General features: G+C 41.7%; 1 protein-coding gene across 1 annotated transcript in view; it reads right to left on the bottom strand.

Moving 5' to 3' along the window:
• Positions 1-14322, bottom strand: part of ddx43 (DEAD (Asp-Glu-Ala-Asp) box polypeptide 43) — a 37036-nt gene extending 22714 nt beyond the window's left edge. The window contains exons 1-5 of the mRNA XM_060924764.1: positions 14025-14322; positions 13822-13877; positions 5256-5380; positions 2258-2259; positions 322-462 (exon numbers count right to left, since the gene is read on the bottom strand). Coding sequence (XP_060780747.1) covers positions 322-462; positions 2258-2259; positions 5256-5380; positions 13822-13877; positions 14025-14322 — 622 coding nt within the window. The remainder of the gene's footprint in view (positions 1-321; positions 463-2257; positions 2260-5255; positions 5381-13821; positions 13878-14024) is intronic.
• Positions 14323-14673: the final 351 nt, after the last annotated feature.

Genomic DNA, 14673 nt, shown 5'->3' with positions numbered 1-14673 from the left:
ACAGGGATTCTCTGTGACACTGACAGTCAGTGGAAGCTGCCATTACGGTTTCTGTATTTGAATGGCGCACTGTGATCAGTCGAATGGAACCAACTGGTTCCACGGAACATCAGTAGTGGCGTTCGTCGCATTTTAGAAAGAAAGGGGATCTACAATGCAGAGAAACGTGGCAGATATCGTGTTTTGCATAAAACTGATTTTGAAACTGAATAGCGATCAAACTTCTTTTGGTGGGAACTTGATTTTTTTTTTTTAAATGGTGCTTCTGGAATTGGAACTCTAATACATACGACTTGGTGCCGACACATTTAATAAACTCACCTTGCCATTTCAAAAGCTCATATTTCTCCCTATTCTCCCTGATGGCATTCCAATCTATAGGTGCTGAAAGGGAAGGAGCTGAAGCCTGCAGTGCAGATGCTGACCAGCAGGAGTCGCTTCTCAAGCCTGAACTCACTCTACCTGCAGAAACAAGCAGAAGATTGCAGTTACTAAAGAGTTGGACCCAGTGTGTGTGACAGGGGTGAAGACAAGTGAAGTCTCACACACACACACACACACACACACACACACACACACACACACACAATTGTTACTGACTCTGAAAAGATTGTGCATCATCCAGACAAGCAAATTTATCCAACTAATAAAGGAATGTCTATACCACTCAGGTATAACTGCCATCAGTGTTTGGAGCTTAAAGGGTACCAGTACAGCATTTAAACGTGATCAATGTCAATAGTACAAGCCCCTATTATAATAATGCACACAAGCGCAGCAACCTGATTAGCCATCATAAGTGCTTACACATCCAAAAACACGTGAAGTTTTTTGCACACAGGCTACCAATATAACGCCCAGGATGAAACACCATGTCATTGATAGCCAGGTACCAGAAGTTAAGTGTCGCTCCTGTAAACATGCTTGTTAGCCTGGATTTAGTCAGATGGGGTGAGAGAGAGAGAGAGAGAGAGAGAGTGTGTGTGTGTTATCTTCAGGCCAGAATGGATATCTGCATGAACCTCAGAAAACAGACTATCCGCATCTGATAAGTGATTTCAGCAGCGAATCATCAGATGATTATAATGATGAAATTGGTGATGCTTTGTAAGCACAAAGTCGAGAAGGCAGGTCAAAGGGTTCAGCTGCGATGTGGAAAGTGTGCCAAGCAGAAAACCGACACTGAATGTGCTTGCTGTAAAGAGCACAAACTTTAATGCGATATAATACGTGCGCAGTCATTGAATTGTTTCATGGATAAACCTGGTTTGGAAACGCATGTCACGCACAAGCCTGCATTGGAAATGGACTATATACAGACTATGATAACCAGCCATGTGAGAGGGCCAGCACCAGACGGAGAACTTACAAATCGGTAAGCAGCTTACTATAAATAGAAATTGTGCACGCGTGTGTCCATACTAGCGATAAAGCCTATTTATTTGTTACAGGTGTGAATACAGGCATAGACATGCAATGTGCCACAATAGTTTACAAGGTCTAAATATAGGCTAGTGACAGCTTGAAGCAGAGTGTGAATCTATAGCGAAGCAGAGGGGAGCTCAATACTAAGAGAATATGGTAATGAATCAACCTGATTTTTTTGATGACTTGTGACCGTAGGGAACCAGATTGTAAGCGCAGAGCAACAGCTCAAATACTTGCCCACTGGATAATGAAATTTGTATCTTTATTTACATAAGATAGATGGGTTTTATTCAGCACTTATTTTTAGTTTGCTTTAAAAAAAAAAGTGGGATTATTTACTAACACACACACACAATTTTATATATATATATATATATATATATATATATATATATATATATATATATATATACACACACACACACACACACACACACACACACACACACATATATATATATACATACACACACACACACCATCTCATTATCTCTAGCCGCTTTATCCTGTTCTACAGGGTCGCAGGCAAGCTGGAGCCTATCCCAACTGACTACGGGCGAAAGGCGGGGTACACCCTGGACAAGTCGGCAGGTCATCACAGGGCTGACACATAGACACAGACAACCATTCACACTCACATTCGCACGTACGGTCAATTTAGAGTCACCAGTTAACCTAACCTGCATGTCTTTGGACTGTGGGGGAAACCAGAGCACCCGGAGGAAACCCACGCGGACACGGGGAGAACATGCAAACTCCGCACAGAAAGGCCCTCGCCGGCCACGGGGCTCGAACCCGGACCTTCTTGCTGTGAGGCGACAGTGCTAACCACTACGCCACCGTGCCGCCCTGTTTTTGTGTATGCATATAAAATTATTTAGGCGGCACGGTGGCGTAGTGGTTAGCACTGTCGCCTCACAGCAAGAAGGTCCGGGTTCGAGCCCCGTGGCCGGCGAGGGCCTTTCTGTGCGGAGTTTGCATGTTCTCCCCGTGTCCGCGTGGGTTTCCTCCGGGTGCTCCGGTTTCCCCCACAGTCCAAAGACATGCAGGTTAGGTTAACTGGTGACTCTAAATTGACCGTAGGTGTGAATGTGAGTGTGAATGGTTGTCTGTGTCTATGTGTCAGCCCTGTGATGACCTGGCGACTTGCCCAGGGTGTACCCCGCCTTTCGCCCGTAGTCAGCTGGGATAGGCTCCAGCTTGCCTGCGACCCTGTAGAACAGGATAAAGCGGCTACAGATAATGAGATGAGACACACAAAAACACTTTTGAATGTTATACCATTCTAGCTAATCAGCTTGCATGGCCTGAATCCCTTTTCCATGGATGGTGTTGGAATATTGTTGGTACAGCATCAGGTTTGAGCCCAACATGACCTGTGTAACCCAAGAGCTTAGCCCGTAGATTCCTTTCAAAGCAATCAGACTCAAAATGGTCCTCGCAAACAGAATTATTACCAAAGGAGAGTATTTCTAAAAAGTGTGACCTGTTCAAGTTGTATCGTTACTGTTTAGCAAATTGCTTACGTTGCTCGGTTGTTGGGAATGGAACACAGAAAAAATGCTTTCCCTTATCACATTTATTATTTTTCCAACCACAGGCTTTGCACTCTGCTATTTTTCCCAACAATGTTTTGTACGTCCGGCGACATCACAGTGTCAGGAGCAGCAAGCCAATCAAGATACAGGAAACCCATCAACAATTCTAAGTCATGCTCACCTTTCCCACAAAATGGCAATATGGCTGTGCCCTTAAGTGGAACTTAAGTGAGCGAAATTATAAAATAATTTTAAAGCACCGTTTTACATGACACAGTGTGACAATACAGGGTAATCAAAATGCATTTGTGGAAAATGTGTAATATTTCTAGGTTATATTTCTTTTTTGCTACAAGTACCCTTTAAAAGAAGGGTGACTTGATGTCACCTCCATTAAATGTAGGCCCATCCAAGTCAAATTAACAAGAAAAAATAAACACTTCATTACCATGCAAACTTGCACAGTTTATATAGCAGGAAGAAAAAAAGGCATGCAGGTGCAGTTACTCAGGCACAACGCTGAGCAAGAATCACTTCAATTTTTGTGGTCAGAGTAAAGAGGAAGCTGATAATTAAGGCTTACATTGGAGGACTGTGGCAAGGCAAATGGTGTTCCACATAGCTATTAGGGGTCACATCTAATTCCTGAACATTTAATAAGACATTTTTTTTTTTTCGCAGTCCAAATCCTGCGCTCTGATTGGCTGGCGAGCGGGTCCGTATCCTACGGTACGGACCCCAGTTACAGACCTCTGGCGACTTGCTTGTTCACAACAACAAACATAGTAGCATTTTTTGTCAACATTTATCTTTTTTATAAGATTTATTTATAAAATTATCAAAAATCTTATAAATTTTTTGCCAGCATTTCTCAAGAGAATAGCATTAAATTTTACAGCATGGACAGCAATAATGACAGTGTTCACAGCGAAAGCGAGTTTTACTACCCTGAGGAAGAAGAAATAAAATAAAACATTTCAGGAGAAAGCTAAAAACTTCTAACTTGCTAACGCCGAGCAAAAACATGGCTGAATCCTGAATGACTCCTATTTCTATAAATAGGGGACTACATAGGCGGCAAAATGTAGTTGTTTTCCTGCCATGGAAGTGCACTTGTATACCGAGGAGAAAGCCATTCGCATTACAGCCATGAATGAGGATTCAAAATGGTGGCTCGGCTCGGTTTTCCCTTTCGGGCGCTTTCATTTTCTGTTAGAATTTGGTAAAGAAAAAAATAAAATATATTATTTACCAGCTTAAGGTCGGTCCGTATGGTGAGATACCCTGATCTCGGCCTTGAATACTGACCTTGACCCAGAGGGCCTCGCTCAGTACTTTCAAGACCTCGGTCACGGTATTTCACAATACGGACCGACCTTAAGGTGGTAAATAACATATGTATATGTAGTATGAGCAGGATGAAAATCAGATATGCATATACGGTATATACACACGTTTAGTGTAGCCTGTTTTGCATGAAAAATTCAAAAGCACCATCAGTTAGAGCTGATCTGACTTTTCTTTCATCTGTGTGGTAATGTTCTTTAACCATGATGTGTACCACATGCTACTGACCGGCTTCACCGTTTCATGCAAACGTTAGCCAGTTTAAATCCAACAGAATCTATACTGTAACTCAGAGAAACTGTCCAGACCTTTTTGAAGGAAATAAACAACCCTTACTGCAGAAGAATGAATGAATGAATGAATGAATCACACTGCACAGTGTCACATGAGTGACCCACTGGATCCAATATGCTCCCATGTTGTTATATGTTAATCAATATGGCCTTTCTTTGTCCTGTGAGCCTAATATCTGACCACCTGCTCCACAGGAATTGCATTGCTGGACTGTTAAAATTTTTTTTTTTTTGAGTTTGAGGTTACTAGATGACTCAAATTTGGACTTGGTCACCCAGTATGAGCACTCGTACAATGTTAACACCTCAGTCATGCAACTCCTGTGTTTGTGTTCAGAGATTCAGACTCCTGCAGTAAGCTGTACTAAGATCACTTACTACACTGGCTCAAGCAGATGGCCAATTCTGATTGCACTTAGGGTCACCTCACATCACATTTTCCAATGTAATCCCATCTAAATCAAATCAGCAAGGAGAAAAGGGCAGGAAATTTAATTCAGGAACCTCTCAATCTCACCACCGTGTCTAAAGCCAAGAGGGGAAAGAAAAAAAAAAAAGCTATACATGAAACACTGACAGGGGCTATTTAACACTTGGTTAGACAACAAGAAAGAATTTGAATCTGTTACTCATCCCGCCTTTCTCTTACAAAAGGAGGTCAGGCCCATTGTCTGTACCTGTTCCTACCAGCTCCTTGATCAGATCATTGGCTTTTTGCTGGGCATCATGGCAACCGAAGATCAGCACCTCTCCCTCATAATCTCCACGGTTAACCTACACAAATCATAATCAGGCATCAGCCATATCAAAATTACTCCAGATATACACCATTTTGTGAAAAAGTGTTTAGTCATACTCACAGATTCACATTAAGAATTTAAATAGTGATTACGTACCCAACTTGTTTAAGAGAAACAAAGAGACACATGACATTAATGTGAAGTGCCACTCTTACACATCACCCTGGTGTCAGGTCAGACTACAGAAATATAGCCCACTTCATAGTGACTACATTATGATGAAAGTACACTACACCAACTGCATGGCCAATTAGCTGTGACTGCTACTAGAAACTAGCAACCTTCTAAGTAGTTGCATTTTACAAACCATATCAACCATCAGCATTCAAGTTCACTGCATATCTCTCAAAAAGTTAAACCTGGGTAGGGTGGTGACCAATTACTGTAGGTCAGTTGAGAGACAATTGTCACTGCTGTTTGAATACTTAAGTGTTTTTTCCCCACATAGTAGACTACATTCCATTACCAAATCAAGAAGTTGCTCCTTCCATATTGAATTTGAAAACTGGAGATATGCTATGAGGGATTTTTTTTTTAAATAAAAGGCTGCCTCCTATGCAGCATATCGAGGTTTGGACCTCAGCATTGTCATAGCTGGTTAGGGAGAATATAAAGGTAAGAAACTACCCTGGTCGATTTTTTTTGCAATACACGTCATGTGTATTACAAAATTATATTTTAAACATGACTTCGGCCCTAAAAGTGATTTAGGTAAGAAACTTTATTTAAAAAAAAAAGCTGGGCTGTGTTGAACAAGTAAACATTAAAGACAATAGCAGAAGTGGTTACCACATAATGATCGCTCCATAACTGAATGCAGTGTCTTTGCCATGAGCTCTGCTTCAGGAGGGATGAAGTCTAAAAGACTGTCACTGCTGCGTTTATTTTTTAGAAATGGTTTTGTTTCTAGTGATTACATTATTAGCCTCTTATAATTCTTGTTAATCTAGCAAATCAATCTGGCAGACCTAATGTGGTTCATGAATGTTTAAAGTAAATTGTCCATTATTTTACACGTGTGTGTGAGTGGTACAAACACCTCTGACAGGGCTCATCTACGAGTTAGCATGACATCCATACTTCTAACTTAGAGAACATTTAAAAACCAGACAAAACCCCAAAAAGCACATCCAGCATCATTAAACATGGAACGTGTTTCTGTAGAAAATAGTACTAATAAACTTGGTACTTTGTGGGACTGAGGACTTAAATATCAGACCTGTACACGCGTACCTTTCCACAGCTAGGTGATAATCCCTCAGCAGATTGACACCCCTAGCATGGGATGTGCTTCAACCTTTTCACTTTATATACACAGAATTTCTTAGTATGGTTCATAAAAACTCCTCCAATCTTAAATTTATAGTTGAACAAATTGTGCATTTTTGGGTCTCGGTCATTGAACATGGGGAAATCATAGCCTAAAGGTTAGAGAAGCAGCTTTGGGACCAAAAGACCACTGGTTTGATTCCCTGGACCAGCAGGAATGGCTGAAGGAGGATGATGGCTAAGCTGTCATCTATGATGGAGAACACCTCCCACCCCCTACAGGACTTACTCACTGGACTGCAGAGTTCCTTCAGCAGAGGTTGCTCCACCCAAGTGTGTGGAGGAGTGTTACTGCAGATCATTCCTTCCTGCAGCTGATAGACTGTACAACCAGCACTGCTCACAGTAGACTCACATCTGTATGTCTGTCAATAGCTGTTGCATTGGGGTTTTTCTGTTTTATCTTTTGCAATTACGACCACCTGATGTCTGCAATAAGTGCATTTCACCTTCATAATTCCTCCAATTTAGTATTTATCTTAGGTATATATATTTTTTCCTTTTTAAATGTGCGCGTGTGTGTGTGTGTGTGTGTATTTATTATATAACAACTACCTGATATGTGCAATAAGTGTTTCATCTACTTCATAATTCCCCTAATTTACTATTTCAAAAAAGTCCTTCCCACGCCATGTGGCACATAAGGCGGTACCAATCTCCATTTCCGTAGCCCTCGGCCTCTCGCCTATTACATACCGTAGCTAGGGTTACAGTGGGGGGCTAGTCCTCTGGTAACCGCGAGAGTTTGACTCCCCACTCGCATCTGTATTGCAGCGTGCCTTGCCAGACGGCAGTAGGTACCATTTTTATGATGGTCTTTGGTATGACCCGACCATGAGTAGAACTCACGATCTCCCGATCGAGAGGCGGACACGCTAACCACTAGGCCAACTCGCGGTGTAATTTACTATTTATCTTAGGTATAATTAATATATTTACCTGTGTGGCTTGATATGTCCTGCTGCTGCAAACAGAAAATTTCCCCATTTTGGGATAATAAAGGCCATCTTATCTTAAGTGCCCTTGAGCAAAGCACCTAATCCCCCCCCAACTGCTCCGGGTATGTTCTACATTGCTCTGGATAACAGCGTCTGCTAAATGCCTGTAATGTAGTTAATTGTAATGAACGTTTGCTGTATTTTAACTTGCATGTCACAGCACATACAGAATCAAAGTGCAGCAGCCACTGTATATATTGAACCAAGATCAAGATTTTGGTGGAGGGACTGAGCAACACACCCCCACCCCATATTTTCAACATACAAGGGATTGTTTGGAAGGAAAATAACATGCAGAAAGCTGCATGATGAACTACTCATGTTTGAGCAGTTCACTTGCTGCTACTGTAAAGCAATTTGCTCTACTCTTCACAGGGGCGGGACAAGGTGTTTTAAAGAGCATTTGATTGGACGGCAACTAGATTAGTACAGTACGAATCATTTAAAATTGTTCAGCCTTTCGGTGGAAATTATAAACCGAGGATGGGTTCCGTTTTGAGTCTGGCTCCTCTTGAGGTTTCTTCCTCATGTCGTCTGAGGGAGTTTTTCCTTTGCCACCGTCGCCACAGGCGTGCTCATTGGGGATAAACTAGGGATAAATGTTTAAAGTTATTCAAAATTCTGTAAAGCTGCTTTGCGACAATGGCTATAGAAATAAACTTGACTCAACTATAAACTGTAAAATTAAAATGAGAATATTAATGAAACATCAGTTCATATTAATTGTATCGCCTAAACGGTCATTTTGATTTCCTAGGGACTCCCAGTGGGGTAGTAGGGAGGTCCATCAGGGGTGTTAATGTTAGCTAAAAGCGTTTGGAGAGCAGGTTTCCAGTCAACAAACAACTATTGGACAAACTATTGAACATCATGGACGATGCCAGTCACCCTCTGCACACCGTCATCAGCAACCAGAGGAGCCTGTTCAGTGACAGAATGCTCCTTCCCAAGTGCAGGATGAACAGACTTAAAAACTCCTTTGTCCCTCACGCCATCAGACTGTACAACTCCTCTCTGGGGGGGGGGTAACAGGAGGACAGAGGATGGGAAGGAGCAGTAGCCTAGCCTAACAACTAACAATAAGCAATACCGGACAATGTGTAATATCTCTCCTTCCCCATATCTTATTCTTTTTATATTTGTATATGTAAATCATTTTTTTAATTATCTAGAAGTTCTCTCTATTTATTTTCTCTGTTTACCTGTAATGATGCTGCTGGAATCTTAGACTACATTCAGACTGCACCCTGAAACGACCCATATCCGATTTTTTTGCCCATATGCGACCTGTATCCGATTTGTTATTGACAATCTGAACGACACGGATCCGATTTTTTCACATGCGACCCAGGCCGCTTGGATATGTGGTCCTAATTCCGATGCATATCCGATATTTTCACATGCGACTGCAGTCTGACCGGACAGGTCGCATTCATGCAACCTACACGTCATCAACAAGAGACAAACGTCACTATTCTGCATTGGCTAATCCCACCTCTTTGGTGGAAAACAACAACATTTGTACAGTTTTCAGAATTTAAATAGACTTTTATAGAATTGGTCAAGCTAATGGTGAATTTGGTAGGGACCTGGATGTTAAACCATCCTGTATTACAAGATTATAAGATTGTTCTGGAAATTTCCAGTAATTTGACACCTTCGGTCTCATTAGTCTGCTGCCCACATTAATCAGATTATTGTGTGAGTTACGCCGCCGCCACAAAAACCACATCGCCAGGTCTCGCCTCATCTCCATGCTTTACTTGCAAACTTGAAGAGTGCGCTTTTTTTTTGTTTACGTATTACGTAGATGTGCTTATTACGTGTCAATTTGCGCATGCAGGACACTTTTGGGTCGTTTTCCGTTCATATTGGAGATCGCATACAAGTCTCATATAATTGGTAATGTGAACGGCCTAACAAAACAGTTATGGAACAGCCTTCCAAGTAATGTTCGGGAATCAGACACAGTCTCAGTGTTTAAGTCTAGGCTGAAAACATATCTGTTTAGTCAAGCCTTGTGTTAATGGTGTTTATGAGGTAAAGGTGTAGATCTTGAGGGTCCTCAGACATAGAGTGTTTTGGTAAACTGGGATGTATGGATGCTGTCAGTCCCCACTCACTTGCTCACTCGAGTTTGTTGACGGTGTAGTGGCTGGCTGCTTTATGTCCCGGGGCTCCCTCATGCCTGTGTTACCTTCTGGCTCTCTCCTTTTAGTTATGCTGTCATAGTTAGTTGCCGGAGTCCCTGCTTGTACTCGGTGCAATATGTATACTGCTCCTACTTATCCAGGTGACATTGGGCATACCTAACAACCTGCGTTTTCTTTCCCCCCACCCCACCCCAAATCTGTCCCTCTGAGTTACATGGAGTCAACAGGAAATCTTTTGGTGGAGAGGGTGGAGACCTCGACTGGCTATCGTAGCCTGCAGGGAATCGGCCGTCAGACTTCTGTCGCATGTCCCAGACCCGGTGAAATGTAACTGAATTGTCTTGGCCAGCCCTAAGGGTCCCATCTGCATCTCATCATTGCTGAGGAGTGTGCTCCCATCACCCAATCAAGCATCCAGCCAGAGCAGGTCATGATATATTTTTTTACCATGTTAACATGCCATTGTTGTGTGTTATGCCTGATGTCAAGACTCTTGTCTCTGTGAGCCTACCACACAGACTTAATACTTGTCATTTTTAGGGCATACCTAACATGTGTTTTCTTTCTCTCTCCCCCCCCCCCAATCTGTCCCTCTGAGTTACATGTTGGTCCTGGGATTGAGATGCTGGCCTCTTCTGCCCCTCGGGCCTGCATGGTCCATCCTGGTGCCCTGTGTCTGGTCGGAGTTTTATCGCATTGCTCCTGTGAAGGACGGCCCCGAGGGCACTTTCACACCAAAGGTTGCCTTAAAAGTCCCAAAAACAGTTGAAAATGAACTTCAATGTAATGCAAAAATCCATCCTGAATTCCATAGAATACATATTGGGTAACATGTACCTCAAGTATCAAGGCTACAAGTCATTTCAAATTCCAAAATTTATTAGTTTTAACATAGCAGGAAGGTAAAATTCACAAATTTGGATTTTTTTACATTATCATTCAGATTTAAGCCTAATTGGTGGATTGGGTCCCCTATATTCCACCTAATTATTGCAGAGATGTTAATGGAACAAAGAGACACCAAAATATCCATCAATGGTGGACATATTTTGGAAAATCTAGTTTTTGGTGAATTTCTTCAGTCTATTTTAGGAGTCACTTCACATATCAATAGAGCTAGAAATAAGAAATAGGTCCAGGAAATCAGCTAAAATGCCTTTTTAGAAAGATACACCAATCTGGTAGGTGACTAGAAAATTTCAACTTCATACTGTATCTACTTTCTGGTCACCGCGCAAATCAAATCAGGTCACAAAATCCATATTTCTGTTCAGGAGAGGACAGAATGTTTAACATCACTTTTCAAATGAAAAATTACTCAGGAAAACTATGGCAACAATTTTGAATATGTTTTCTGATTAAAAAAAGAACCTTTCACAGTTTCTTGGACCATTATATTATTTCTTGGACCTTTACAATAATGAAGGTTTATTTATCCTTATTATCCTAAAAGTACTTAACATATAAAAGTTAGCAATTTACATCCAAAACACCTGGAGCCACAAATTTCATATGTTAAACTATGCATTTGATGAGAGCAAACATTTAACATCTAGTCAGTGAGAGAGAATTAATAGTGTTGGGAGTCTTGGGCATTTGTTCAGGAGAGGACATTTTTCTTTAACGCTTAATTTTCTGAGAAAATTAACCAATATTGTAACCTGGGCACATTTACATCCAAATTATTTGACTTGTCTGACCGACAGGTCTTTGTTTGTACTAGTCCCCAGATGGTAACTTTGAGGTGAAAGTTCTTTCTCAAATTGCCACCTAGTTCAATCTCAGAAGTTCCTCATCTGTCTATTCTCGCTTCCCTACACATCAGTAGAAAAACCTGTCAAGAAGGCCTAATGCTACAAAAACTTAACTTTTTATCAAATAATAATGAACAACACATAACGGTGAAACACAACACCAAAACTATGCCTACTTATTTTCCAATGGCCATAATTGAACATGAAATTCCCATGAACACAGAATGTCTGATCTGAAAGTCCTGGTCGTCTACAAAATCTATTCATTTCATACACGCTATGCCTCTTTAGCATTGGACCGACATTATCAACATCAACTTTCACTTAACATGGCTAAACATGTTATTAAATATCCTGTTCTGGAGAGGACATCCCCTTTAACAACATTTTTATGTAAATGTATCTCAACCATGCATTTGAATGCGATAGTTTCTCATTGGTTTTATATTGTTGGGCCCTAATTAATCCAGTAAGAATATTTCTCCATAAAACTGAGGTAAGTTTTACAGATTATCCTAAGTTCTGGAGAGGACAGATTTTTAACGCAGATTCTACATCAAGATTTCGAATAGCTGAAAAACTCACTACCTGCTTAATAACAGTTCAAATTGAAAATGAGGTGAAAACAGTGATGAAAAACAATTTCTTAAATGTTATTCTAGACTGACAATGCACATTATCAGTTACTCATGTTGTTCAGGAAAGGACAATCACTTTATTTGTTTTAACACGGAATGCCATGATTCAGTTAAATCACCATAGCGGCCAAACAAATTTACCGATTTTCATGAAATTTGGAATGGACATTTCTTGACTCACCCCCTATATAAGGAAGCAGCATGCTCAGCCATGCATGGGACAGAAATTATTTAATACTCAATGCAATATTTTAAAATTTAATTTGGGACTGCAGATTCTGTCAAAAACATGTTAAAAATGGCTAATATTTCCACAATAATGATAGGATGGAAGAACCACTGACTGTGTAGCTTCTTTCCGACCCTCAGACAAAAACAGTGAACAAAAGTGATACATTATGTCACATTTAGTTTACTTTTATGACCCTAGAAGCTAAACTTGAAAAAGGCAACCTTTGGTGTGAAAGTGCCCCCATGAGGATAGTTGAGGGTTATACCTGGAGGATGCTCTGGACTCTTACAGTAATGCTTTTATGGCTGAGGACTACAGTTGACTTGCTAACTTTAGGACTGCAGTTATCATGAACAGTTTTGCACTCAAGTTTCCATCAATGAAGAGTTACAACATCAACGAAACTGTCCTCATGTTAAAACTGTTAATGTTATAGTCATGCTGTCTGTTGTTGCCCAAATGAGGATGGGTTCCCTTTTGAGTCTGGTTCCTCTCGAGGTTTCTTCCTCATGTCGTCTGAGGGAGTTTTTCCTTGCCACCGTCGCCACAGGCTTGCCCATTGGGGATAGATTAGGGATAAAGTTAGCTCATGTTTTAAGTCGTTAAAATTCTGTAAAGCCGCTTTGCGACAATGTTTATTGTTAAAAGCGCTATACAAATAAACTTGACAAAAAACAACAACTGGATTTCACAACAAATCGGATATGGGTCGTTTCAGGTTGCAGTCTGAACGTAGTGCTAATTTCCCTGAGGGAAGCTGCCCACAGGGATCATCTCATCTCATTATTTCTAGCCACTTTATCCTTCTACAGGGTCGCAGGCAAGCTGGAGCCTATCCCAGCTGACTACGGGCGAAAGGCGGGGTACACCCTGGACAAGTCGCCAGGTCATCACAGGGCTGACACATAGACAGACAACCATTCACACTCACATTCACACCTACGCTCAATTTAGAGTCACCAGTTAACCTAACCTGCATGTCTTTGGACTGTGGGGGAAACCGGAGCACCCGGAGGAAACCCACGTGGACACGGGGAGAACATGCAAACTCCACACAGAAAGGCCCTCGCCGGCCCCGGGGCTCGAACCCAGGACCTTCTTGCTGTGAGGCGACAGCACTAACCACTACACCACCGTGCCACCCCCACAGGGATCAATAAAGTTTTATCTAATCTAACACTGTTAGCTAATGGAGTTCACTACTGTGACACTTATCAAGTCCTCATCCACTTCATAACCATCAAGCGAGTCATCAAAGAACTGGTTAATTATGTTAACCAGAACATGTTGGTTTTCAGGAGATGAACCTGCCTTGATTCTCGCTCCACTGGACTCCTCCAAGTCCCTGATTTTCGCTCCGCCTCGACCTGTAAACAAAAACAAACAAACAAACAAACAAACTACAGGTGTGTGATGCGCGAGCGATGCTAACTAGTTAGCTAACTTTGCTACTTCAATGTAACACAATAACCTGCTAGTAATAGAAGCAGCACATATCTGTAACACTAGTTTACCGATAACTCTGCCAATTAAAGAGTTTTCCACGGTGAAGGTGAGCGGCTGTGTTGAAGCTGGTCTCTCACGGCGCGTTTCTCTGTTGTTGCCGTAGTTCACCTTTCTGTCCCGCTCCCTCCAGCTCCGCCATTGAGCGCCTTCTCGCTCCACTTTCTCGCCGCGCTTTCCACCAAAACTCCCACCCGCTTTACTGATATCTGAGGCAGCTTTCCACTGTGTACACGGAGCTGCATGAACACGCGAAGGCTTCGAGATGGACCCGCCATCCTCACCGCAGTCAGCCTCCCAGTCCGACATTACAAACGCAGATTTGAACTCAGTGCTCCGGTTCCGCTAGCATATGTGCGGAGTCGTCAACAGGTGGCGCGCGCGTCACTGGGTCGGTCAACAGCGGTGTCCGCCGCACAGCCCAAACCCGCAGAAGGAAAGGGTTTATTCTGGTTTGTTTTAAGTTTAATAACATCAAGTACATTTTTTTTTCGTGATGAAAATAGTCTACAGTTTTACATGTAGCATGTGTGTACTGTAGGTTGACCATGTTGACAGGGGGTCACAAATTTTGTGAAATACATGTATTTTACCCCAGTGCACATTCATACAGGTTACATCATGTATAATTTCTTCACAAGAATGAAAACATGGGCTGTA

The sequence above is a fragment of the Neoarius graeffei genome, chromosome 7 (genome assembly GCF_027579695.1).
Source record: "Neoarius graeffei isolate fNeoGra1 chromosome 7, fNeoGra1.pri, whole genome shotgun sequence".
NCBI lineage: Eukaryota > Metazoa > Chordata > Actinopteri > Siluriformes > Ariidae > Neoarius > Neoarius graeffei.
Note: the sequence above shows the minus strand (reverse complement) of the source record. Positions and strands in the feature narration are given on the sequence as shown.